The 27,349-nt window shown below is 40.9% G+C and overlaps 1 protein-coding gene across 1 annotated transcript in view; it reads right to left on the bottom strand.

The window, feature by feature from the left end:
* Positions 1 to 27,349, bottom strand: part of LOC123629020 (serotransferrin-like) — a 53,435-nt gene that overhangs the window by 10,989 nt on the left and 15,097 nt on the right. Inside the window, 12 exon segments of the mRNA XM_045538962.1 lie at positions 153 to 230; positions 1,049 to 1,143; positions 1,686 to 1,859; positions 1,862 to 1,932; positions 11,492 to 11,507; positions 13,968 to 14,151; positions 15,547 to 15,731; positions 20,171 to 20,235; positions 22,288 to 22,423; positions 23,897 to 24,052; positions 25,784 to 25,819; positions 26,369 to 26,459. Of these exon segments, the coding sequence (XP_045394918.1) occupies positions 153 to 230; positions 1,049 to 1,143; positions 1,686 to 1,859; positions 1,862 to 1,932; positions 11,492 to 11,507; positions 13,968 to 14,151; positions 15,547 to 15,731; positions 20,171 to 20,235; positions 22,288 to 22,423; positions 23,897 to 24,052; positions 25,784 to 25,819; positions 26,369 to 26,459 (1,287 nt within the window).

Raw genomic sequence — 27,349 nt, 5'->3', positions numbered from 1 at the left:
TCAAGGGCAGAATCTGTCACATAGAATATGTTTCTCTATAAAAATAATTCAAAAAGGTACAGACATCCTCAGACTAATTCTTCCTAGAAATGTCCCTGACACATCACAGTAAAGTAAGACGGTCAGACTGCAACATTCCACAAACATCTTACCCTGTTATTGTTGACTCTGTATATAGCAGAGCTGTCAGTAATGGATGTCTGTGTGTCTCTATAAAGTCCTGTTAACAACTGTAAAAAAACAACATGGAAGAGATGAGAGTAAACTTGATCTAAATTGAGTAATATTATTATAACTCTTCTAGGTGTAAGGTCAAATAAATGAACGCTGTTTGCAAAAGCTAAAAAGGACCATATGGATTTTTTTAACTTGTAGACAAATCTAATTAATCGCAAACTTCATTTCCCTCTCCTCAATGTAAGAAAAAACAACATTATTTTCAGAAGACAGTGGCCAAATTTACCGACCTTCTGTAAATATTTTTACCCATTAAAAATGATTTGTCATTGTAGTCTTTCAGTGAAAGGGAAATAATGTATACTCTCAAAAGGATGAATAAAAAGCAGAAAACTTCTATTTGCCATTGTAAAACACACTCAGTTAAAAATACTAAACATATTAAAAATAAATATTAATGAAAAGAAGCCTAACTAGCCCAGTATGTCAAAGAAGGATCATTCTTTTAAAAAACATCTTTGACAAGCTCTCAGAAGGGTTTGTTGACCAAGGAATTATAAGTATATAGGTTATTGGCTTCTATGTCTTCAGCTATTCTAGAATGAAACTAGTTACATAAAATCCTTAAATGTGATAAGTACTAAGTGTCAGCATCTAGCAAGGGCAAAAAAATAGAAATGGTCAATAATTCTAGTTTATGGGTTTTCCAAGGGTCTTTTTATCCTCCTAGGTCAAGAATTAACTCCCAAATATCCTGGCATCAGTTTCTTTTACCAAATAAAGCATGAGATGACAGGAATACTGGGATGCCATAAAATTTTCTATAAAGTTTAACACAGGTGTTAACAGAGGTGTAAATCAAAGCATTTACCCTGACAAAGAGCAATGTTTTCCCGGAGTCACACAGACCCACAAGAAGAACAGCTCTCTGACTGCTCCTTCTGCTCCGGATGAACTTCCAAAACACTGTGGAACAGAGAACAAAAACCAAAATTACACCTTGATAATCAGTAGTATGTGTGCATGATTGTTACCACTATCATAACTATTACTGTCATTTTTGTTAGGGACCCACTGAGTGCCAGCCACTAACAACTGTCACTTTTCTTTGCAATCCTTACTGTGGACTCAGGTGCTCTTTTATCTTATTACCTCCGTATCCCCTGTACCCAGCTCGCAAAAACAGGAAGCTCAAAGTTGGTGAGCTCAGCAGGAAGAGTAGTGGAAGGAGGGAAACTGCGCGCTCAGTCTTAACAGGGACGGAAAAAGAGTAATCCGTGTCCCAAGGCCCAGGATGTCACTGCGGGGGTCCCCTGGGATAACCATTTAACACAGAGCTGCTGCCACTAGTTCAGGCAAGAGGGTGGGACGGTAGAAGGAGTAAGTCTCACTCTATGGACGCCCCCAAGGTGCCATCTCGACCCCGCGTCCCCGGCCTGCAGAAGCGCAGGCGAAATACGGACCCCTGCCTGCCCCGCACCCGCCATAACCACCGGCCGCCTCTTTACCCAGCGTCAGCAGCACCGCAAAAACCGCCACCACTACTGACAATAGCGTCGGATCTGTCTGTTGTAGCTCCTGCCGCAAGGAGTCTAGGTAGGGCTGGAAGGTGCCCCCAGCACCGCTGCCATCCCCCACGCGGCGAGAGTCCGCGGAAGCCATGGATGAGACGCGTGGTCTCTGGTGCCGCAAAAGTGACGTGGCCCTGGGCCCGGTGCACGTGCGGAGAGCGGAGCCTCACGGGAGTGGTAGTTCCTTACTGTTTTCTCTGTTTCAGGCCGCAGGGGCTCCAAGTGCCTGATGGGAGTTGTAGTTCTCTGGTACGCCGCGCTCCCGTAGACCGCGTATTTGACAAGGGACACACTTATCCTTTAAGATATAGGTCAGTCATCTCCGCCTTCTTTATGGCTATTGAAAGAATGATGAAATCAATAAAATGAATGGCTCCCAAAATTTCCTCTGAGGATTTCCAGTCAGTCGCTAAGTGAGGTGAGACTTGTGAGGAGCTCAAACATCCTACAAACATTTAATCTGAATTTAATGTGGCAAAGGCTGTGACAGATGGACGTGCAGTGCGATATGGGAATATATAAAGGGACTAGGAGTCCATCATGAGTTCAGAGAAAAGCTGCTGTACACTGGAACTGTTAGTCTTTGCAGACAGTTAAAGTAAATGTCACGGTGCGAAAAAAAATGAGTACAAGCCAATGACATGCCAGGAAACACAAGTAATTCAGTGTCCCTACACTGTAAATCTAGGGCTGAAAACTCCAATGTCCGCATTAAAGGAAGCAACCAGGAAAACCAACGCTCAGGAGAGCTGGTTGACTGTTGAAAACTGCAGTAGTTATTCCCGCCGAAAGAGGGCAGACCCTACTGAGCCAGGTAGGTGTTGTGGGACCTAGGTGGCCAGTTCTTCCAGCTTTTGAAGAGAAGCCAGAAAGGTGGGTTTTTATGGGAAATTTTCCACTTTTAAAATTTTGGCAGGTAGCTGAAAGCATTCAAAAACTTGCGGCCCCAATAAAACATTTCTGATGGCCTCCAGTGGCCAGCCTGCAGGGTCTCAGTTTGCAGTTTTGACCATTAAACAGGTGTCATTGTTTTAAAATATATGTGTGATTTAATTTATAGGTATGACCAAGTAACAACATGGTGATGTCAATGTCATTGAAACATGGAAAGAAGTTCATTACTCAGAGTTTCACATTGCCACTGTGAAAGTTGTCAGAATCAAAATGGCGGTCACTTGTGTTTAAAAAACCCTGAGAAATGGAGCTGGAGAAGGCCATGAAGGGAGGGTTCTCATGCACAAATGCCTGGTAACAAAAACTATCAACACTGCACAACGTCCATCACAACTTTACACACAAAAATACTTCTATGAGGACATCTGCCCAGCAACTGCCTGTCCAACCTTGGACTAACAACACCCTTGATTGATCCTTGTATCCAAGGATAATTATCTCAAAACAATTATGTAATCCTGTTCACTTTTCCTTTAAAAACCTTTGTCTTCCTTTACCTCCCCAATATGCACGTAGTTTACTAAGGTCCTCGTATTCCCACTGCAATGCCTATTCCCAAATAAACGTTGTTTTCTTTTAGAGAGTCTCACTCTCTGTTTGTTACTTAGGTTGACACCACGTGGGGCCACATAAAACCTCAACACACACAGGGACCAGGAAAAGAGAGAGGAACTTGGATTCTGCCTTTTTTACTAATGTGTCAGGGGGAAGCTAGGCAGAGATATTTTTGATTAAGCAGGAAATAAAACATAGATGTTAGGGTTTATGTTTGGAGGGTTCAAAATATGATTTAGACACACCCTCAAAAGCCAGGCCACAGGGAAAATGTAAACAACTTTGGCTGTTAGTTTGACCTTGTGATCAATGGGTGCCAAATCTTCAATTACAAAATCTATTAGAACTGTCATTTAAACAGGACTGGCAGTATATAAAGCTGGAAAGATTGGCAGGAACCCGACCAGAAGAGATTTTTGTGTGTTGTGCTGAGGAACTTAGAGTTTATCCAGAATGCAATAAGAAGCTTCAGTTGTGGGTGACATAGATAATTAGCAGATCTATGGAGAACCATAACTTGAGAAAGAGAAGACTACAGGCAGTGAGACCAGTTAGGGTCTCTTGCGGTATTTAGGAAAAAGATGCTTAGGTTCTAATACAGGGACAAAAGGAGCTATGGAAAAGAGGGTGCAAATTTGAGAGATGTCTAGAAGTTGAAATGTATAGGTTGTGATTAGTTGGTTATGGTGAGTTAAGAAGAAGTGTTATCAAAGTTGCATCCTAGGCTTTTGGTGTGGGTGACTAGGAAGATGAGAGTGCCATTAAATGGATTAGGGACCTCAATGGAAGGGGGTTTGGTGCTGTGGACCCAGTGGAAGGGGGTAGCCAGAATGAAAATTGGCTCTCCTTTTTATATGTTGAGTTTCAGGTGCTTCTGAAAAATCTAAAAGCTTATTTCAAGTAGGTAATAGAGTAAACAATGTGAAGTTCCACAAATATGTGCTAGATTTTCATTTTGGAGTCAAGAGTAAACAAGTGGTCATTAAAATCATGGAGAGCATGAAGAATGAGAATGAGAGGGGAACCCACAAAGAAACCTAAGAAGGAAGAGTCAGTGACATAGAGGTAAAACAGACATGTCCTAGAAGTGTTCAGTAGCATCTTTTGTAGCAGAGTGGCTCCTATGATGAGGCTTTGAATGAGCAAGAGCTCAAGGGAATAAGTAGCAGGGGGTTAGGGGACAGAGTGTGGGAATGGAGGCAAGACTAAGTGGGTGGGAAAGACAATGGGGAATGAGAATAATTTCTAATGTTAATGAGTACTTCCCGGTGCCAGGCATTGTTCTAAATACTTTTAATGTATTAATTTGTCTAATCCTTACAATGACCCATTATTCCAACTTTGCAGAGGGAAAAGTAAGGCAGAAGTTGAGTAATTTCCCCAATGATACATTTAAGGGGCAAAACTGGGATTTGATCCCAGGCAGTTGGGCTTCTGTATACTTAACAATATGCTCTAACACAGTAGGATTCATTTCCAAGGCATTTTATTGATAAAGGTAGGCAATAGGAACTCCAGATCAAGGAATAATGTTTAGGATGTGAAGTTTAAGTAAGTAAACCAACTAATTTATTTTAAATTACCATTGTCAATTAAAAATATCAGAACTGGCAGCAATCTTGCCACATTGTTTTTCTTTTCTTTCTTATGGTCCTAACCCCTGCTCTGTATCCACCACCCAACACAAACGTACACACAAACGGACACACACCCCTTACCCCTTTCTAATCACCATTGATTCCTCTTTAGAAAAATAACTATTTGGATTCTACCATTAGACCTCCCTGTTGGGAAGTAAAGGGAAGAAAGAGGGGCCATACATGGAGGACTCTGACCAGAACTGTCTTAACTGTCTGTGGGTATTCGATCAGAGCTTTGTGAATGAAAGAGGGCTGCCATGGTGGAGAAGCTGGGGAAGGAATACAGAAGGGTTTAAGAAGACACAGACTTTTTTCCTTCAGTATGTTTCCTGGGCATTCTGAAGGCAGGAGAAATGTATACAGCTTCCACACTTAAGTGAGAAGGTGGCGCTACCATTCTCAGGAATGAGAGCAGGAGGAGATGGACAGGCTGCTTCCCTGTGCTCACACATCTCCACCAGGAGCCCTGTGGCAATGAATGCAGAAGAAGGACATGCAGATACTGACTGCTGCTTGCTAAAAAGCATTTTGCTCTTGATTCCAATAGCAGATGGAGAGTTATAATGAAACTAATGTATTCAGACAATTTCCCCTTCTCTTCCATAAACTAAAATGACCCATTCACAGGCGCATTCTTCTGTCTGCTTCCCATAGCTCCAGTGTCCAGTGGAACACATCTCAGACCTGGGGGTACTAATCACGAGATTCCTCTGCTCTGCCTTATCTCTTTATCTCCGTTTCTTTAATAAATGTTTAAACAATTAAAATAATGTGTGCTTATTGTATTAAAAACTCTAAGCAATAATGAAAGCCACAAAGAGGAAAGCCACAAATCACCTCCATTTTTCTACCTATAATATCTGCCATTTGTCTGTACATATATACTGATGAGAAAGCAATATGAATAAAAGAAAGTAAATAAAAATAAAAAAATTATTTAAAAAGAGATTTTAGTATGTGCTACTATATTCTGTATCCCTAAAACAATGCTTGGCTCATGGGAGGCATTAATAAATTGTTGAGTGCATGATCCCAGGCCTGCTGTGTTCCCTGCAGTGCCCCAGGCTCCTGATTGTGTCCGACATCCTCCTTTCTCACTACCCGGCCTTAATAGGTATACTGAGGACATGTCACCCTAGCCTAAGAAATTTTATTTAATTTTAGTGTCTCAGAGAGTGGGGTGTGCTGGTAAGAATGGCTATATTTGAATAGAGGAGCTACTTAGGATTTTCTCTAACATCATTCAACATTCTTAGTTCGGTACTCACAAGTGGGACCAGTTCCCATCGTCTATCAATCACACTTTGTCCCTAGGCATCTGGCAAGACATCTCAGGCAGCTCCCTCCTGTCTTTTAAAGAATAGAAGGGCTAGTATTCTGGGAGGCCAAGGCAGGAGGATCGCTTGAGCTCAGGAGTTTGAGACCAGCCTGAGCAAGAGTGAGACCCCGTCTCTACTAAAAATAGAAAAAATTAGCCAGATGTGGTGGTGCGCGCCTGTAGTCCCAGCTACTCGGGAGGCTGAGGCAGGAGGATTGATTGCCCAGGAGTTTCAGGTTGCTGTGAGCTAGGCTAATGCCACAGCACTCTAGCCCAGGCGACAGAGTGAGACTGTTTCCAAAATAAAAGAAAATAAAAAAAAGAATAGAAGAGGAGGAAGGCAAGTCAGTTGCCAATGCAAGAGGTCCTAAAGTGCTCCCCTTCAGAGCTGATTCACTCATCTTGTTTGCACCAAATCTAAGATTTTTCAGTTTCTTCTGATACTCTGGACATTCCCACAGCATGCACTAAACAATGTAACCATCGCTTTTCAGGTGTAGGCACAGGCAGGACCGGGCTCAATTCCCAAAGTGCTGGATCTTAGCTGGCACTTAGTTTGCACTTCTCTAAATTACTTGAACTGGGAAGGAAACACCTGGAGGCCCTGGGTGGTCCCTATCTGTTGATGGAGCAGCAGAGGGTGAACAAATGATGCTTTATCTTTCCAGGACAGAGGACAGTGATTTAAGGCCAGGGCAGATTGTAGCCCTGAGCCTCAGTCACAGGCTGCCTGGTACTATAAATGGACTGTGCCACACATCTGGGTTCTTCCCTGGGGAGAGAAGGAAGATAGAATCAGCTCCAGCTGTCCCGCCTTTACTCAAAGTGTCCTATGATCACTGCTCACTGGCATGTGGACATGCACATGCTGGCGCTACAGTGATGCGGATGAGCAATACCATCACGGTATTCTACAAAGGAATGGTCAACTCAACTTCCATTCATCCTTCTCAGGCTTCTCCATTGGATGGCACTCTTCCCTTCACATTCAAGGATAACCTCTTGCCTGTTGAACAGGTAAGGAGTCTTTTCTTCTACATTTAAATCATTCCTAATATTAACAGAATGTAGCTGGGACCTTTGGGGGGTTATCTGGACACACTTCCCTCAGACCTTAAAATATACAATTTCATAATACCAGGAGGTGCAAAATCCAGACTATTTCACTATCAAGCTTCTCCCTGTGAGTCACTTGAAAAAAGTAATTGAAGTAACAGATACTTATTTTGAGAAATCAAATGGTATATAAAGGTACAAAATTAAAATAATTATTCTTTTCTGAGTCCTTGCAAGGCTACTGCTTAGATGTAACTATCCTTCCACACACACACAAGCATATGTGTTTATGGTTTCTTAATTCAAATGGATGATTATGTACTATTTACATGTTGTTATGAAACTTTTCTTTTACCAAACCATCTTTCCGCAGCACTTCTTATAGCTCTACTTCATTCTCAGTAAATGCTGCGGAGTATCCTAGTGTTTAGATATATCCTAATTCACTCTAGTCTTCAAGTGATGGAAATTTAGGATGTTTTCATTTTTTTCACGTTATTATAAACACTCTGTGAGAGTAGTTCCATGGGATATATTCCTAGAAGTACAATCAGGAATAAAGGACATACGCATGTGAAGGATAATAGATTTGGCCAAATGTCCCTCTAGAGAGATTTCTCCAATCTGGATTCACATCAAAAGTAGGTAACAGTGACTGTTTTCTCTATTCCTTCCCCATCTCTAGGTGTTAGCAGCTTTTTAATTGTAGCTGAACTAAAAAAAATGCATATTCTCATGCATTCTATTTCTTTAATTATGAGTGAGTCATTTCATATTTTAGATGAGTGTTGGCCATTCGTATGTAATCTAGTAACTGTCTTTAATATTTTTTTGCCTTTTTAAATCAGGTTGTTCATATTTTATACTTATTTCTAAGTGCGTATTAACTTTTGTTATTTCTAAAAATATTTTTCCATTTTATTTGACTATTTTTGTCTTACAGAAGCTTTAAATTTTGTATGATCTGAAATTTATCAATATTTTCCTTAATTGCTATTAGGTTTGTGTAATATTAGAAAGTTTTTCCAAATACTATATAAGAAATATGTTAACATAGTGATGTTTTATGGTTTTAATTTTATATTTAAATCTTTGATAGGTTTGGAAGGTTTTTGGTTTAAGCAGTGAGCTAAAGATTCAGGAGATTTTCTTCTGCTCCAAAATTTTCAGCCACACTGTTCCTAAACAATTTAGTGAGTAGCCTGTCCTTTCCTCCAGATTATAATGTCACCTTTATCATGTACTCAACTCTCATTTACATTTAACATCTAAAATTTTTATTCTGTTTCATTATTTTCATGTGACTACCATACTTTCAAATTTATCATTATACATTTTACTTTATTTTTTAAAATAAACTTTATTGTGTATATTTAAGGTATACAATATGATGTTATGGGATACATATAGATAGCAAAAAGGTTACTGTAGTGAAGCAAATTAACATATCCATCATCTCACAGTTATCCATTCTTTTTTGTTTTTGTGGCAAAAGCAGCTAAAATCTACTCATTTAGCATGAATCCCAAATACAGTACAATTTAATTATCTATACTGTAGTCCTCATGTTGTACATTAGATCTCTAGATTTATTCATCCTACATATCTGCTACTTTGTATCCTCTGACCTATGTCTCTCCATTTGTTGCCCCCTGGTTTTGCTCTCTTCTCTCTGTATACCTGTATTTGAAATTATTTTTAGATTCCACATATATTGAATATTTTCCATGTAATATTTTTCTTTCTGCATCTGGCTTATTTCACTTAGTATAATGTCTTCCAGGTTCATCCATGTTGTGGCAAATGGCAAGATCTTGTTCCTTTTTAGGGCTGAATAATATTCTAGTGTGTGTGTGTGTGTGTGTGTATACACACACACACACACACATACACATACATACATACACATACCGCAGTTTTCTTTATCCATTCTTCCTTTGATGGATACTTAGGTTGTTTCCTTATCTTGGCTATTGTGAATAATGCTGCAATAGATATGGTAGTACATTTTCATAGGTGGTGATCTCATTTCCTTTGAGTATATGTCCCAAAGAGGAATTGCTGGGTCATATGGTAGTTATTTTTTAATTTCTTTAGAAACCTCCATAATGGCTCTACCTATCTACATTCCCATCAACAGTGTACCCTCCCTAACGTTTGTTATCTTTTGACTTTTTGATAATGGTCATTCTAATGAGTGTGAGGTGGTATTTCACAGTGGTTTTGATTTATAGTTCCCTGATGATTAATGATGTTGAGCACCTTTTCATATACCTGTTGGCCATTTTTCTTCTTTGGAGAAATGTCTATTCAGGTCTTTCCCCATTTTTTAATCGGGTTGTTTGTTTTTCCGCTATGGAGTTGTATGAGTTCTTTAAAAATTGTTATATCTTATCAGATATGTGGTTTGTAAATATTTTTTCCCAATCCATAGGCTGCCATTTCATTTTGTTAATTGTTTTCTTTGCTGTGCAGAAGGTTTTTAGCTTAATGTAGTCTTATTTATTTATTTTTGCTTTTGTGGCCTGAGTTTTTGGTGTGTTATCTAAAAAATTATTGCTAATGCCAATATCCAGGAGCTTATTATACATTTTAATAGCTGAAAGAGTTAGTGCACTCTCATTACTTTTTCTCAGAATTTTTCTTATCTGTCTCACTTAAGTTTTTTGTTGTTGTTCAGAATTAGTATCTTTTTGTCAAGTTAAAAAAATTATATATCAATCAATTTAGGGAGAATTGGCATCTTTACAATGTCGAGTCTTCCTATTCAAGGCAATATGTCTTTTTTTACATTATTTTTTACTTCACTAAGTGTGGTTGAAATGTTTTTTAAATGTAGCTTTTATTAGTTTACTAAATGATACATTTTATTTATTCTTATTGTTCTCACTATTATTTGTATAAAGGAAATTTGTTTTATATTTTAATTTTTTCACTTTACTGAATTTTATTTTATGACTTTTAATACTTTATTATTTGGTTCTCGTGGATTTTCCATGTATACAATTATCATTTATAAATAATAGTCATTTTGGTGTTTCTTTAAATATTATGTCTTATGTAATTGGGTTGGCCACAAGCCCTAAAACACTGTAAAATAAGATTGGTAGTAATCAATGTTTTTTTCATGTTCCTAATTTTAGTGGGAATGCTTCTATTTCTTTATCATTAGGCATATATTAGCTTTTGTTTTTGTATATATAAAATTATTGCCCAGTAACACCGGTCTATCAAATTTTAGTAATTAATTTAATAATTAAGAATGGATGTTGAATGTTATTGTTCTAGCCCTATTGCCTAAGATTTGAGGTCCATACCTGGAAAATAACAAAATTAGTTTTATTGACCCATTGCAATGAGACAGACCACATCCCAGAGGAACTATGGGGCATTTCACCAAAGGACAAGAAGAAATTATTATAGGATTTGGGATAAAGGTGGAGTTTAGGCGAATATTAAATAAAGAAGAATGTTGATAGGCTCAGAACAAAGCAGAGCTGTGTGTCAAAAGGCCCACATCAGGTCTGCAAAATGGACCCAGAGTCCTGTTTCCTTGGATACTAGAAAGTTAAGAGAGGTATGGAATGTTGTGTTCAGAATCCCCTTATCTGCCGTTCTGCATCTGAGTGTAAATTGAGGCTTTGGTAGGAGTTCGGAAAAGAAAGGAGCCCACTGAAGGGTAATTTAGAAGGCAAAATCAACAGAAGTTGGTAACACTGGGTGTGGAGTGAGGAAAAACTGAGTTGAAATTTGATACCTCTGTTTATGGCCCCAGTGATTGGGTAGATAACCATGTCTTCAGCTGATGTGGAATATATACTGTAATATATACAGTTGGTTTAGAGAAGCCAGAGAGGGAACGGCAGGATGGTCACCTCAGTTTTTGAATTTTAGGGTTTCTAATTGCTGTAAGACTCTACAGTATAGATCCATAGGTAGTAGGATGTATAAGTGTGGGGATGGTGGAGGCTGGGGTCACAACTATAGCTACAGAGGCCCAGGAGTCATGAACATTGCTGAAGGAGGGCCTGCAAAGTGAGAGGAGCACTGATCAAGAGGAGAACTCTGCCAGGTGCTTTGCGAGGCCAAGACAGGAGGATCGCTTGAGGCCAGGACTTTGAGACCAGCCTGGGTGACACAGTGAGACCCCATCTCTACAAAAAATTAAAAATTAGCCAGGCATGGTGGCACACACCTGTAGTTCTAGCCACTCAGGAGGCTGAGGTGGGAGGATTGCTTGAGCCAGGCATTTGAGGTTATGGTGAGCTATGATCATGCTACTGCACTCCAGCATGGGCAACACAGGGATTCTGTCTCTTAAAAAAAAGAGAAAGAGAGAGAGAGAAGAACTCCAGAAAGATTTTCCTAAGGTTTTCAGGCGGGAGGATGAGCCCACAGCGAAGACTACAAAAGAACAGAGAGAATAGCAATCAAAGTATAGAACTGCCATGTCATGGAAACTGAGAGACAGAGTTCCAAGGAAGAGTGAGTGGTTAACCGTATCAAGTGCAGGAAACAGGCTAAGGAATGAAAGAACTGAATTGGCTTAACAGTTGGCAGGTGGGTAGTGACTTTTGCCAGGGTAGCTTCAGGGAAGAGGGTGGAGCAGAAGACTAAATTCTATGTATTCAGTCAATAATACTAAGTGAGAGGTGGAAAAGTGAGAAGTGGGCTGAGAAGGGGAGGAGACAGGGCAGTAACTGCTGTGGCATCAGGCTCAAGGGCTGATTTTTAGCAAAGGATTTATTGTTTCACTTTTCCAACCAGTCAGAATCAGAACCTCTGCTATGCCTGATGGATTTCTTAAAAATATCAAATAAAGTTGAGTCTTTTATAGTCTTTCTGTACTCACTTGAGCAATTGATCTCTTTAACTCATTCCACATCCTCCTTCCTGCTGCTTCCCTGGAACACACACACACACACACACACACACACACACACACACACACACTTGATTCTATCATATGGCCACACAGACCCTTTTAGAAAAAATTCCTCCTTGGACCGTACCAGGAGTTATGGCTGGGGCACTACACAAAGCTGTGGGGAAAGACCAGACGAATCTTGAGCTCAGAAGGAAGGGCTCAGTTGCATAGGTCAGATAGTCAGACAGTATAAAGAAATCCTTCTTTTGGAATTATTTAGGAAAGAATGGAGGTTTTGCAATATAAAATCACTAGTAATTTTTATTCTGTGTCCTGTGCATGTGGCAACACAGCTGTGAAGACAGACATGGTTAGCACAAACCACTCCAGCTAGCAAGACCAGGGAAAACCCTTGGGTCACCTGAGCTCCCATCTCCACCTGGGTGGCATCCCCACCTCTTGGATTTTAAACTCTGTGGAAAGTGCAGGCTTGCAGGAGTCCTGTGGAGCAAAGCAGAAAGGTAGGACGTTAAAAATCTTCCTATATTTATTTATGAACTGAACAGTTAAGTATAGTACAAACGTGCTGCAACTTGCTGACCTCTTCTGTGATGCGTGCACGGGGCCATTTCCGCAGTGCCCTTCTCCACTTGCCTGCACAGCTCCTGTGCCTACCCCCGGGAGTGCCCCACACCCAGGCAACATGATTTCCCCGCCCTACAGCATCCCCCACCTATTTCTTATGGGTGGGGCTCACCACCTGAGTTCAAGTGGCTGGAAGTCGCCCAGGAAGGCTGTCCTCCCTGACCTCTTTAAGAGATGAGCAACTGACATAGCAAAAGCACCTGGAATGTGCTAGTTTCTGTGCTGGGGGCTAGGGATGGAGCAGAGAACAGCAGAGCCAGACTGTCTCCCCTTGTGGAGGACACAGGTTAGGTAAATATCAACTTGTTTCTCACAACAACCGGCCTGGACAAGCACATTGCTTACATCAGAATCACATGGGGGTAACTTTTAAAATGCAGATACCTGACCTAGCACAGACTTGCTGAATCAATACCTCCAGGGCCTGGAATCCACATTTGTAATAAGGACTTCGATTCACTTATCCACACACTGCTACTGAAGATTAACCTCCCTACACCACCTGTTATTCCCCTACATCTTCCAAATGCTTTCTAGTGATTCAGTTATGCCCAACATACTGCAAAGGTGTGTTTTATTCTATTTCAATTCTTAGAAACTGGTGTTCCAGATGAGTAGCATGCATGGCAACTTTCTAGTTACCAGAATCTGTCACTGTCGAAACTCTCTAGAGCAGTGCTTTCTGAAAGAACTTTCTATGATGATGAAAATATTCTCTTTGCTGATCAATATGGAGCCACACGTGGCTGTTGAGCACTTGAAATGTAGCTGGGTGGGACTGAGAAAATAAAATTTTAATTTAGTTTAATCTTAATTAATTTAAATTTAAATAGCCACATCTTGCCAGTGGCTACCATATTAGAAAAGGCAACTTTAATAAAAAGTTTGCTATAGATCAATGGGCATGTGCACATAAACTTCTTCATTTTCTTGGAAATAAGATGGAATTCTGTATGTCCAATAAGTTCACTGCCTTCATGGCCTGAGCCTGTGTCCCCCTTACAGTCTGTGCTTACCAGCTAGCCTCCCATACATGTGGGGCTTAGGTTGTTCTCTCCCTGTTTCATCTTGTCCATGTGGTCATATCCTGAGGACCACAGTCTCTTCCTCCTTTTGTACCCACCACCCTAGAACCCACCACCATATTTGGCCTGCAACTTCCCCATCCTGTTCCTCCTACTCACGTGACGTTGAGCATTTTCTCAGGTTACCAACAGAGGTAACATATTCTTCTCCTAAGTATTGTTCATATGTGGTTTTGTCCGGAAGTTTGGCCAGACATATAGTGTTGTCCTTGAACAGAAGGTCCTTAGTTTCAGACCGGAACAAACAGAAATCGTTCGTGCATGGAGGACCTCCAAACTTGATCTGTAAAATGGCCAGAAAGTGCATGAGGACCTTTGGCCTTGAGCAGCTGGGAACACATGGATCAGAGAAGGCTGAAAGCTCTGAACCAGCCCTGGGCAAAAAAGGGAGCTACAGAGTATGCCTTTAGAATTTTTCACCTTCCTCACCTGCTGTTTACCCACTTGGGGCCCCAACTTCATTCTTTCATGACACATCCAAATGTTCTGTAGGGTCCCTGGTCCCACATTCCTCTGAGAAGTCCCTCCCACCCACCTGCCCACTCCTACCTTCTCTGATCTCTCTTCCTCACTTCATTAGTAATGTCCCTAAGAAATAAGAGGACAATAACATGTCCCCTCTGATGTTATTGTCAAAGAAGATATTAAATGTGAGCCCTCCCAGAGGAGTGGTAGAGATAGTTGTTAAAAGTTCATGTTTGACTGCATTTTGAATTCTGTCTTGGACAAGCGCTTACTTTCTCCAGGCCTCTTAAAGTCGCAAGTGAAATGATGATTGCAAAAAGTTTAGCATTCCTTATAGCAGCTAGGAAATGTTCATTAAATGCTAATTGTTGTCATCATGTGCCTTAAAAGGACTTCAGAAGATATGCTATCTTAATTTTTAAAAAAAGCTAATAGTGAATCAACAGGCAGGGTGCTATACTTTAAAAGGAAGGTGATGTGTATGTATAGAGGGGCCTTTAGGATTAGAATACCAGCAAGGCTGGTCCCGAGGTGGTTGTTCCCCTCAGAGAGCAGGCTCTCCAAGGGTAGGGGTCCTGGGTTTTTCAGACTGCTGAGAACAGTGTTTAGTCTGCTAGGTAAGAGATACAGAAATCCATTCTTCTGTCTTATATCAAGGAATGCTGGGAAACAGGATCATTCTTCTCCTTCCTCTTCAGGAAGGACAGAAATGAGGGAAATTAGGGTACCCCTGAGCAAGGTGAGGGAGAGCAGGAAGGCAGATTCCTGGAAACGTGGATCAGATGGGGACTTATCTCCAGTGAGCAGGAGTTAGAAACAGAGCCAGGCCTGGGAGATCTGGTTACATAATTACACAGCTAGTGTGTTTTGACCACTTTCTATAGACCAGGCATTTTCCTATGCCATTTGGGTGCATTTCTTCACTTAATTCTCATATTAACTAAGAAGCAGGCAGAAGTATTATTACTCCTATTTTGTATATGAGGAAACTGAGGCATGGAGAGGTTAAGTAATATACCCAAGATGGCACAGCTAGGAAGCTATGGAGCTGAAATGTGAACACAGATATTCATTCTAGTCCACAATGCATGGCTTCCCAATTCTGGTTTTCAGAGACAGAATGCTGGAGTCAGGGCTGCACTTAGGTGTGAACTTTCCCAATAACCCATACCCATCTAGGAAGAAAGGGTGGGAGGCCCTGGCTGGTCTGTACCTGCTGGTGCTTTAACAGCTCATGGACACAATGTGCCTTTTCTTTCCGTGAGACCACAGCATGATTTGGGCCTCGGGCCAGGTGGCAGCTGCCAACATCATCCACAGACTTCCTGGAACCATCAGGGCACAGCAACTCAAAGTCACCCTTCTTCAGATCCTTAGCCCATGCATCCGTGTTATTTCCTGGAGAGTGAAAGGTGGTGAATCAGCCACAGCTGACGGCTTTGGTCTAGGTGCCCTCACTAGGGGGATGAGATTGATTCACTGGGGTGTGGAGGCCCTGGCCTCTGTGGCCAGCAGCGGTGCCCACGCTGGGGTTATAGTGACGGGGAGGGGAAGAGACACCCGTGCAGTCTATAAGGCGATACTCAACTCACACTTACCAGGAATTACTAGTGACCACCACCTTCCAACCTTCCCCGTCAGCCAGGTGGGAGTAAACTATTAATATATTCTCTGGATGTTCAAAAAGATCTTCATTTCTAAATTCCAAAGCCTTCTGTACTACTTGCTCCAGCATAGGAAGAGTGTGATGCTCTAAGCCAGGCTTATCGAGCTCTGTACTATAAGTACATAAGGTATCTCCAAACAAAAGAACTTTTTCCCAGAAGACACTTTTGGAATCTGCAGTGTTTTAAATCCAACTCTCTCGTACCAGTTCTAAGTGAAACTGTGCTGTGGTCCAGGTCCATATCTTGTCTCAGCCCCTTGCCTCATCTTTTCTATATTCTCTTTGTTTTTTTCTTTTCTTCTTTTTTATTTTTTTTATTTTTTTGAGACGGAGTCTCACTCTGTTGCCTGGGCTCGAGTGCCGTGGCGTCAGCCTAGCTCACAGCAACCTCAAACTCCTGGGCTCAAGCAATCCTCCTGCCTCAGCCTCCCTAGTAGCTGGGACTACAGGCATGCGCCACCATGCCCGGCTAATTTTTTCTATGTATTTTTAGTTGTCCAGCTAATTTCTTTCTATTTTTTTAGTAGAGATGGGGGGGGCGGGGTCTCGCTCTTGCTCAGGCTGGTCTCGAACTCCTGAGCTCAAATGATCCGCCCGCCTCGGCCTCCCAGAGAGCTGGGATTACAGGCGTGAGCCACCACGCCCAGCCAGTTTTTTTTCTTTTTACTCACCACTATACAAACGAGGATTCTGTACATTCTTTTTGAAAAACAATCTCACCTATTCTCAGAGTTTCAGCTTTTTCCTCATATTCTCAAATATGTTTTGCCAACTTTTATTTCTCTCCCATAATGCAGGATTGCAACCTTTTCTCTTCATCCATTTTTCATTTAATTTTCTTTCTTTAATTGAGCAAGTGATGTATGAGACCACACTCATAAATTTTTGAATATATCTATATATGAACTAAAAGTACTCCTTTTCTAAACACCCCAAATCTCACTCAGTTCTGTGATGTTAATCCTTGATATCACATCTGCATGTTTCCATCCATGCCTTGTTATATGCATTTACCTATATATGAATCCATGTGGATGCTGCAAATTTATGATTTTGTTTAGTGTTGGATCTTTTTTTTTTCCTTTTTTTTTTCTCTTTTTGGACAGGCTCTTACAGACCAATAGTGTTGGATCTTGACACATGTAAAACTCTCTAGCTTTTTTTTTCAACCACTTACACATCTTGTAGATTCTTCTTGTCAGTAAATATAAATCAAGCTCATTCTTTTTAACTGCTGTATCATATTCCATCATATGCCTATAGCAGTATTTTTAAAACCATTCTTCCACTAATGGGCACTTAGAGTATTTACAATTTTTTTCCACCACAATGGGGTTAAAATGAGTATTATTGTATATGACTATGCTTTAGCAGAAGTAAAAAATAGCTAGTTCAAAGGATATGTGCGTTTTTATTTTAATAGGGAGAGATAAATTGCCTGCCCCTCCACCACCATGTAACACACACATCTTTGACCACCTTCTAACATTTCTCCTTTCTTTTCTTACTTCTGTTTCTTAAACTCATATCTTCCAAGTGGAATCCATCACCTTTCCTTCCAAACCCATTCCATTTTATTTAGTAATTTAAGCATTTATTGAACAATACTATATTCTCAGCCCTCCGCAAAGCACAATCTTAAAATAACACACATACTAAAAGCAAAAATTCAGGGCAGGGATAATAACATTTTATATTTTATGAAACACATTCTAAATGCTGTGTAAACTCAAAACCAAGGCTTTGAGAGCAGATTAATTAGGGAAGCTGGCCAGAATAGGCAAGGTTTTAGTTATTTCTTATAATATGCATAGGATGAAAGGAAGAAAAAGGAATGAATTCCTCTCTGTGTGAGGCAAGAAGGGACAGGTGCATTCCTGGTGTTTCTAATGGGGAGAGGAGACCTGTCCCTGGAACAGTCTTGGGCAGTGGGGCCAAACGGATGAGATACCACCGGGCACCAAAGGCCTTGAGAGGAGACAGTGAGGAGAGCACTCAAGCAGAAGGAAAAATGGGTCTGTGAGGACTTATGAATGAAATCACTGTTAATGAATGAAGCCAGGGACTGAAGGTAGAAAATTAAGAAAATTTAGATGGGAGGTGATTCAATCCGGGCTATGAGCATCTAGAAGGGCATGTTAAAAGTATGTTTTTTTCCTGATAAAAGTAATGCGTGTTTACTGATAGGAATTTGTAAAATCCTACATAGTATCAGGAAGAAAATCTTGAAGCATTTTTAATTCCACTGCCTACACCTTCAAAATTGGTATATCTCTTCCATTCTTTTTACTACACACATACAATATATACACACATATATGCATAATTGAGATCAAAGAGCCCACATGCTTTTGTAGCTTGCTTTTTCTATACCATAATGTACTATAGCACTTAAGATATATTTTGAAAAAATAAAATAAGACATTGACTGACAGACTTAATCTAGGCCTGACTAGCAGGAAGTATAACAAGATTCTTTACAGGGATGGAGGGTGTGAGAAGAGGGAATTTTGAGAGAAAGATGAGGACTTTGGATTTATGTAAATTGAGTTTGCAATGTCAGTGTACTCTTTACATAAAATGACACCTTGGGAAACAGAAGTATTGGAATGAAATTTAGATGCGAGGTCAGACCGCTCATCTAAATTCTATTCAGAAGGTAAGAATCTGGAGTTGTTGAGTGCAGATCCAAGGCCTAGCGATGGGGACCCTACTCAGAAGAGTACAAAAAGAAATCAAAGGCAACAGAGAACCAAGCTTAGGGTGAAACTCTGGTAGCAGGAAGCAGAGCCCTTAAAGAAAAAGAAAAAATAATATGAACGAAGAAAGAAAATTTAGCCAACCCAATATTCCTTTAAATAAATTTTTAGCAACTTCCATGTGCTGTGTGCTATACTAGATGCTGGGAATATAAGAGGAAGAAAAAGAGCTCAAAGAGTTTCTGTAGCCAAAGTATATTACAGAATGTGGTAAAGTCACTAATAGCAATTTGGGCAGAGGATTCTTGTTGTAGGATGGGGTGTGCCATGTAAGAAAGCTTCTTAGAGGAGTTGGTGCTGAGCTATTAATCGTTCATTCTAGATGAGCTGCTCAGGAAAGATGGGAGGTTGGGGGAATGAACATGAGAGAAAGCAGGAAAGTAATTAGCATCCTGGACTCTAGTGGGTTCTACTAGCACGTAGTGATACTGAGGGTCAGGCGTGGAGTGCTCATTCTCACCAATCTTTGTTTTGTTTGTTTTTAATGTCATGGCTGTCTAACTTTCACCCATAAGTAAACAGCCACTTATAATTCTTGCCTGAATCAATTATCAATATATTGGTTGGCAAATAATCATGTCTAACTTTGTTATTCCTTCTGCATTCATTAGTTAACATTCTATGATGAGGAAGAGCTTTCTCTTCTTCATTTGTCTAATCAACATTGTCTCATGGATTCTTATTTTATTCAATGGGTTATTGTCCCTTATTGCTATCATTATTTATTTTAATATTCAAAATTCCCAGATCTGGCAGTGTGAGGTCCTTCAAATTGGCTCCTGGGTGTTTTCATACGTCCCATCCCTCTTTGAGCACTTCGTGTGATGTGCTAGGCTCACTGTATATTTTTCCTGCCTCAACCCTGGAGTCAGCTATTTTCCAAGAAGTCCTGATTCCTCCTAGCAGAAAACAGTATTTATAAGCCAATATCTTCATGTTCATTCCTAGCCTTGTGCTATTGCTTCTAGGCCTTCTCAGGGGACAGAGCCAGGAAATATAGAAAATAGCTATAAAGGACATCATCATTGGGATGACTGAAATTTGAATGTAGACTGTGGATGAGTATCAAGTCCATGTAATGTAAAATTTCCTGATCTTGCCAACTGTACTGTGGGTATGTAAGAGAATGTTATGTTCTTGGGAAATAGGCACTGAAGTATTTAGGGGAACGGTGCACGAGGCCTGCAGCTGTGGGGGTATACATGCGAGAGGATTTAGGGCCACTGGGAGCCCCACGGTCCTGATCATTCTGCCAGCCCAGGTTAACACTTCTCTCTTCACTAAACAGACAGGTTGAGAATTAGAGCTTTGGAGCCTGACAGCGTCCATAATACTTCCACAAAGGCATCCCTCAATATAAGTGAATCCCAGCGACCCAGACTTTAGGGGGATAGAGGAGCATGTGCACATACCCTCAGTGTTCTGCAGAATAGTCTCGTATCTCACAAAGGCCACATCGCCCTTCTCAACCAGACACCTGCAGTGGTCCGGAAGGGGGAGAGAGAAGAGAGGAGGTCAGAGTGAGGCATCTGTCATTTAGGAGACATATATCATTATAGATTCAGGCTGGCCATCTGATAACAGCAATTGTAACTTCCACTCTATCACTAAGCAATGTAAGGAATAAAGAAAAAGAAAACAAAAGGCTCTGAACTGCTGCGTAGTTATACAACCTCAGTTCCACGTACTACACCATATTTTTTGGTACAGCTTCTCTGACAGATTACATCATTTTCCCAGCATCAACATGGAGAGTAGAGAATCAGTTTTTCAGTGAGGCGATGCCTCCCCCAGCATATGAAATGTGAATGAAAAATTCAGTTCCTTTAGATTCTTGTAAGAAGCAAATGTTTGTGCAACATTTGTGAGAGACTGAAACTCTTATCGCAAATTTCAATTTGTGATGTTCTTTGTCCCTTTGAAAAATAATTTTGATATTCACGGAGCATTCGTTATGTTTTGGGTTTTCTGTTTTTGTTTTTGTTTTGTTTTTTAGAGAAATGAAGAGAGTATGGCAAAACCAGGTTTTAAGGCACTTGACTCTATTAACTCCCAGTCCACATATCTCTGAGTGTGGTATTGAGGATTTTAACACAGCTTTGAGCCACTACGAGTCCCTAAGAAGTTTCAGAAAAGAAATAATAATAAAAGGAACTCTACTTAGAATGGTTCTAATATTAATTTTTACTATATTCCAGTCCTTTGAAAACACATACCACACAGACGATGAATTAGCATGTACTTTAAAGTCTGCCCAAAGCCCTACTCAATGATCTGGGTGGATCAGACTTGAATGATGGGCCCAATCCTCCTCTTCATCTACTTTGACCCCCTTGCTTCAAGGAAAAGGACCTGCCTCTTCCTACAGTGGTTCAGGAGTTCTGAGGGTAGACAGCTGAGAAGGTGGGCACACCTATTTACAATATGTGGCACACCTATTATGCCATAAATTGATTTTGTTTTATTTTCTTTTGAGTTTGGAGTCTGTTTGTCAGTTTGATGTGTTTTACTTCGTAGATAAGTTTTATAAGATATGTTTAGAGAAAGAAGCCTTTATACGTGTATATATAAACAAAGTTTGACCCTTTTCTCTTGACCTGTATTTCTCAAACATATGTTACCACCACGAAAAGACAAGGTCAAGATACAAACTCTTAAATCTCTATGAAAACAATTCAGTTTACTTTGTAAAATTAGAAACTTGTGGAGTGTGAATTGTACTTTCTCTAACTCATAAGATGGTTCTAACTGGAAAATAGGGATAAACTTTGTTTTTCACTTTACTACTGGGAAGCTCAATTGTTATACAATTCCATATCTTTGTGCAGTTCATAGATTCATGAACCACCAGACAACAGAAGGCCCAAAGCAGAAAGGACAGTTAAAAAGTAATAAGGCATTAAGGTACACAGGTGTCTCTAAAAAAATCATAGACACTCCATAAAATACAATGGTAGTTAGGAATTTAGAAATCATATACTTCAGTATTTTATATTTCCAGATGAGTATGGTTCTGTGGTTCTAGAGGCACATGGAAGGGCTTGGGCCAAACTCCTGACTCAATGTTTATCCAACTGTAGTAGGGTTTCATTGCCTTGGCACTAGTGACCTTTGGGGCTGGATAATTCTGTGTTGCACAGTGCTATCCTGTGCATTGTGGCATGTTTAGCTGCTTTTACCCATTAGATGCCAGTAGCACCCTCCTCCTCCACACTAACATTGTCACAATCTAAAACATCTCCAGACATTGCCAAATGTTCCCTGGGGGCAAATCACTTCCGGTTGAGAACTGCTGAACTGACCCACACACCAGTCTCTACTGTCTGAGACAGCCAGGTCTGGTAGACCATGCCCTGGAAGAGTCTGGCTGTCCTTCCACCATGTGGCTCTACATTTGGCTGTGAAATCTCCTACCTTAATGTGTGCAGGACTAACAGAATAGGAATGTAAGAATCTTACCTTGGTTCCTGAAAGAAATCTGGTCAAGGCTGGGATATTATAATATTTGTGTCTGGGTTAAAAGACTCACCTGAAAGCCCCTGTGTAGCCATAGTATCTCTCTTTGCTGTTGGCCTTACATGTGTTGGGATCTGGGCCCATACACAGCTTACAGAGACTAGAATTTTTCAGAGACCCTGGGGCACAGCCTTCACTGAAAAATTCATCTGCATAGAAGGACAAGAGGAAGTCAGCTCTTTCTGAGTCAATACAAGCAGCTTTTATCTAAGACACAGCAGGGCTGCACGGCCCAGGAGAGGTAGAACATACTCATTACTTCTGTGAAATGAATGAATTTCACCACCACCAACTCAGGATCTGCCTGGCTATGGGATTTAAAAGAAAACTTATTGAGGTTGGGAAAAGGAGTTAGTGACCAATTCAGTGTGGAGAAGATTCCTTTGAGCACCATGATGGTGTCATCACTAACCTAAAGGAAAGAAGAAGTGGAAATGACATGAAAGGGGACAGAAAAGGGATGAAGACTGAAGGTCTCACTTCCTGAGCTTGTGCCACCTGTTTTCATATGTCCCCTTCCTTGCCATTCATTAGAAGAGACCTTCCTACATCCCCAACCTCAGGAAAGGGATGGAGAATTTTCCTTGCAATTCAGCTGCTCTCCTATGGCCGTTAAAGTGCCAGGAGTCTCAGGAGAGCAGAGGTAGGGCCTTTGCCAGTGGGGATACCAAGCTTTCTGGATGTTGCCACAGCTGCACTTTGCTTCATGTCCAACTGGTATCACAGAGCACCCTGGTGCAGGGACATGCTCTCATCTCCAGTCTCCCCACACATGAGGTTTTCTGGGTTCATAACCAGATTTAGAGTCCTCTCTTTTTAAAGGAGTTGCCCAAATTTGGAGGCGGCAGGGAGGAAGTACTCAGGAAGCTAATGTAAGTCAGGACCACTGGAAAACATTTGTCTGTGAGGAACTTACACAGAGAAGTTTAAGGGGGTAGAAATAAGTGTACCTGATGACAGAGGACACAGAAAGTAAAGTGATTTCTACTCCTTTGAAGGCTTCTGGAAGCCGGGCAGTGACTCACAGGGCCTACAAAACCCTCTGGCAGGGATTGCTAACTGTCTACCCAATATCCATTTCTGGAATGCACCAACAGGTGATGTACCTACGTTCTGGGCAATGAGAAATTAGTTAAAATAATTGGGTAGATGTCCTAGAAGGCTCCTTTAAAAAGCTGACAGCAGCTGTCATAAACTTCCATTTGCTCTAGCCCCTCGGTGCTTGTGGCTGCCTGGATGGTGGATGTAATAGTAACCACAAGGCGCCCTTGAAGCTGGAATCCTCATGCTAAGAATGGAAGAGCAGACAGAGAGAAGGAGCCTGGGTTTCTCATGACCATACCAGCCATGGACTACTCACCTCTGGTCTTTTTCATGAGAGATAAAAGTAAATCCATATTTACTTTATCCCATCATGTGCAACCAAAATGAACCATCCTGACTCAGCAACCCAGTTCCATCCCTCCCAGACCTTTTTGATATTTCCTGTAGGTTCACTTTTGCCGAATTCTATTTCTATAGAACCAGAGCACACAGCATCTTACGCCACCGCCCTCTCCCCGAAGGAAAGACCTTCTTTCTGGCATGGCCCTCACCACTGCTCCTTCTCAGGATTCACTCACCAAATCTGCAGTGGTGGAGCTCATTGTAGAGCAGGCCCATGGGGATGTTCCAGCCAGCGGTTCTGTCAACTCCGGTGTGGCAGGACTTTTTGCCTTTCAGAGTGTTCCAGGTGATGTCAGGATCTGATTTCTTTACTACTGCCACAGCAAGATACCCTATAAGAAAGACACCGGAAATGGATATATTAACATCTCTGGGGACTCCAGAGTGTCTGCTTCCAATTAAAGCCACTGTCTTCCTAGGGAAGCAAAGATATCCTGGCGTCAGTCATTGAGTCTTGAGAGGATCTCACAGTAACTGACTGAGGGGAAGTACAAGACACTCTGTCAGGAGGAGATTAATATGAACTTTAAGAACAAAATGCTAAGAATACATTATCATTAGAGCAATGGCTGGTGTATAACCTTTCTCTGAATGCATGCAGTTACTGAAGTTATAAACCAGCAATTCACCCTCCAATGTGTTCTATCAAAGGAACGGATACTGGAAGAGCTAACATAACTCCAACCTTTTTATAAATTAACATATTTGGATAGAGTTGCAAAAAACCAATAAACAACAGGGAATAATTGGGCCAGACGTTTTCTGATAAGGAGAATATAGTTTTATACTAAAATAAATACGCAAAGTAGAAAATATCAAAATTAAGCCAACTTCTGTTTGCAGCAACAAATACACGCTGGTTCTTAAAATGAGGAATAGAACATCAACTCATGATGTGTTTGCCAATTTAATTAATTCAGAATACTGTTTCCAACAGAAACAATCCTTATTGTCCATGGAATAAAAAAGGCTCGATAGAGCCTTTTTTAGAAACAGTATTCTGAATTAATTAAATTGGCAAACACATCATGAGTTGATGTTCTATTCCTCATTTTAAGAACCAGCGTGTATTCGTTGCTGAAAACAACACCCTCTGGGGAATGGTCATGCTTGAAGGTGCAGACTCGGGGAGGTGGGGCGGGGAGGGGATGGAGGTATGACAACATGATGAGTGCCAGGCGCACTGTCTGGAGAATGGACACGCTTGGGACTCTGACTCAGGGGGATGGGCGGGACATGGACAATGTATATGACCTGAACTTATGTACCCCCATGATGAGCTGAAATAAAAAAAAAAAAAAAAGAAAGGCTCTATCTGTAGCTGTTAGAGAACTTGGCTCCTAAAGTGATGAGGAGAGGCTGGGAGGTTGTCATCAGTGGAAGTGACAAGGACAGACTTGCATACTAATGGCTATCTGGAATATGATCTGCAGGGGCCTGAGCACAAGGGTTTTGGGGCCCAGTACTCGTGTCAATGTGATTTGAGACTTTCTGACTTGCTTCTGCTCTCTCTCTCCAGATCCAACCTCAGCCAGAGTCCTGGGTGAGAACCAAGTTGGCCTGGGTTTCTGGGCCCAGCCCCGGCTGGGAGTCAGATAATTTCATGATCCCAGACATCTGCCTGTGTGAGGCTCTCAGCCTTGTAAGGAAAAAATAAGCAAGGTTCCTTGGCTGGTGCTCTCATCTGAAAATGTGCAGGCCTCATGTCATGTGAGGTGGTGGGAAGCAGTGGAAAGGGCCTGGATTTGCTTCCTATATGTATGATCCTAGACAATCTGTAAATTTTCTGAGCCTTAGGGTCCTCTTATGCATCTTTAGAGGATGCCAAAACCTACCTTATAGGATTAAATGAGAAATCCTGCGTCCAAGTCATGGTAAATATAAAGAAATAACCAACACTATCAATTATTAATACGATCTTTCCATGATTCTTTTGCATTCTAAAATTTGGTCTCTTCTAGTGCCTTACATACTTGTGATTTGAATTTTAAATTTACCTAACCAATCCCCCAAAACAATGGGAATTTACTTTTTAACTCCAGAGGTTATCAATCCCAACTCACCTTTCTCTGGTGTTTCCATACACTTGTCTTTTGTTTCTGGAGAAAAGAAAATGAAGAAGGCATTAAACCCTTATTTCTGGATTAGCAAATCATGCGTTTCTTATGCTGCAGCTAAGAATAAAAAGAGTCAGATAAAACTATCTACACATGTCACCAATTCCCAAGAAGTCCAGACTCTCTGGATGATACAAGTCCATTTCAGCTGCTGGCATCTAGAACTTATTTCAAGTTTCCTGCTCTGTCTACACCTAAAGGGAAGGTTTGCTGGCCAACTATATTTAAATTCCTGCAACAAGGCAGTAGTGAAGCCAGAAGACCTGCCAGAAATCCCAGCTATCCTCTGCAGTGGGGTCATTTTTAGTGGGGACTTCACAGCGCAGAGCTTCCATTCTCTACTTCTGGAAGGTACCATAACTCTTACCCTTCAAGATGACTGTGGGGATTTAAGATGAGGGAGCTCAGAGCCTGGGAAATAGGAGGTGCTCACTAAGGCAGTGCTTTATGGCAACTGTGCTATGAATCAGTCTGCAATTTTTCCATGGCCCAGAGGGAAGAAAACACAGAGAGGTGCTCCCCTCCACTTACCGTAGTTCTCTGCCAGGACAGGCACCAAACCACACTTGCCTGCTATGTAGACATACCCTCCATCCAAGCTCATAGCATCAGCTTCTCCATTCTGGAAAGACACAGAAAATCACAGCAGATGAAAAGAGCAGATGCTGGTATCAAACCCCCAAAGGATCAGTCAGGCACACCCAGCATAGAAAATAAAATGTACTCTAATTTTCACCCAACCTTGATGAACTAATAGTCAACTCCAGGTGCCTTGCTAAGTTTATTCAAGAGCAAAGACCCACATGCAGTCCTCTTGTCCTCTCATAGGACACACCGTCCCAGAGACACTCCAACACCTTTCTGACACCAAGAATTCTCATTTGTGGACAGATGAGTGGAGTTAGGAACTTGCAGCTGTGTCTGCAAGCACCTTCTGATGAGCTCTGTAGCCCCTAATTTTAGCCTTCTTGACTGAGTGCTGTTTCACTGATTGGTGCATACACAATGTTTAATGAGTGAGTCACACGTTTTCAAATAATCTAATACTCAGAGCTAATAAGCCCCATAACTCGGAGATGCTTAGATTCAACAAGATTTGCAAGATTTCCCTTGGGCCTGGCAATATACTTTCTGGGAAAACACTGTAAAGGAATAATCAGATAGATAGGAAACTATTTGGGCAAAATGTACCAGTGGGCAAAATAACAAATGTGATCTATAGTAGCAAAAAGAGAAATTCAAACTATAATAAATGACAAAGAAATGGCTAAATAAATTGCAGCACCTTCATGCTATGGAATAGATATCAATATTAAACTATCATGGTTTTTTTCTTTAAAACATAAGTATGGCTATATTTATTTCTCTCAAATGCATACAAAACAATAATTATACAGCAACAAGTCTTCTTTTTGGTAATGATTTGATTCATAAGCATTTTAAATTTATATAATTTCACATCAGTACCCTTGTATTTTTAAATACTGTCAGTAAAAAAGCCCTAACTGTAAG

Source organism: Lemur catta, chromosome 1 (assembly GCF_020740605.2).
Source record: "Lemur catta isolate mLemCat1 chromosome 1, mLemCat1.pri, whole genome shotgun sequence".
NCBI lineage: Eukaryota > Metazoa > Chordata > Mammalia > Primates > Lemuridae > Lemur > Lemur catta.
Note: the sequence above shows the minus strand (reverse complement) of the source record. Positions and strands in the feature narration are given on the sequence as shown.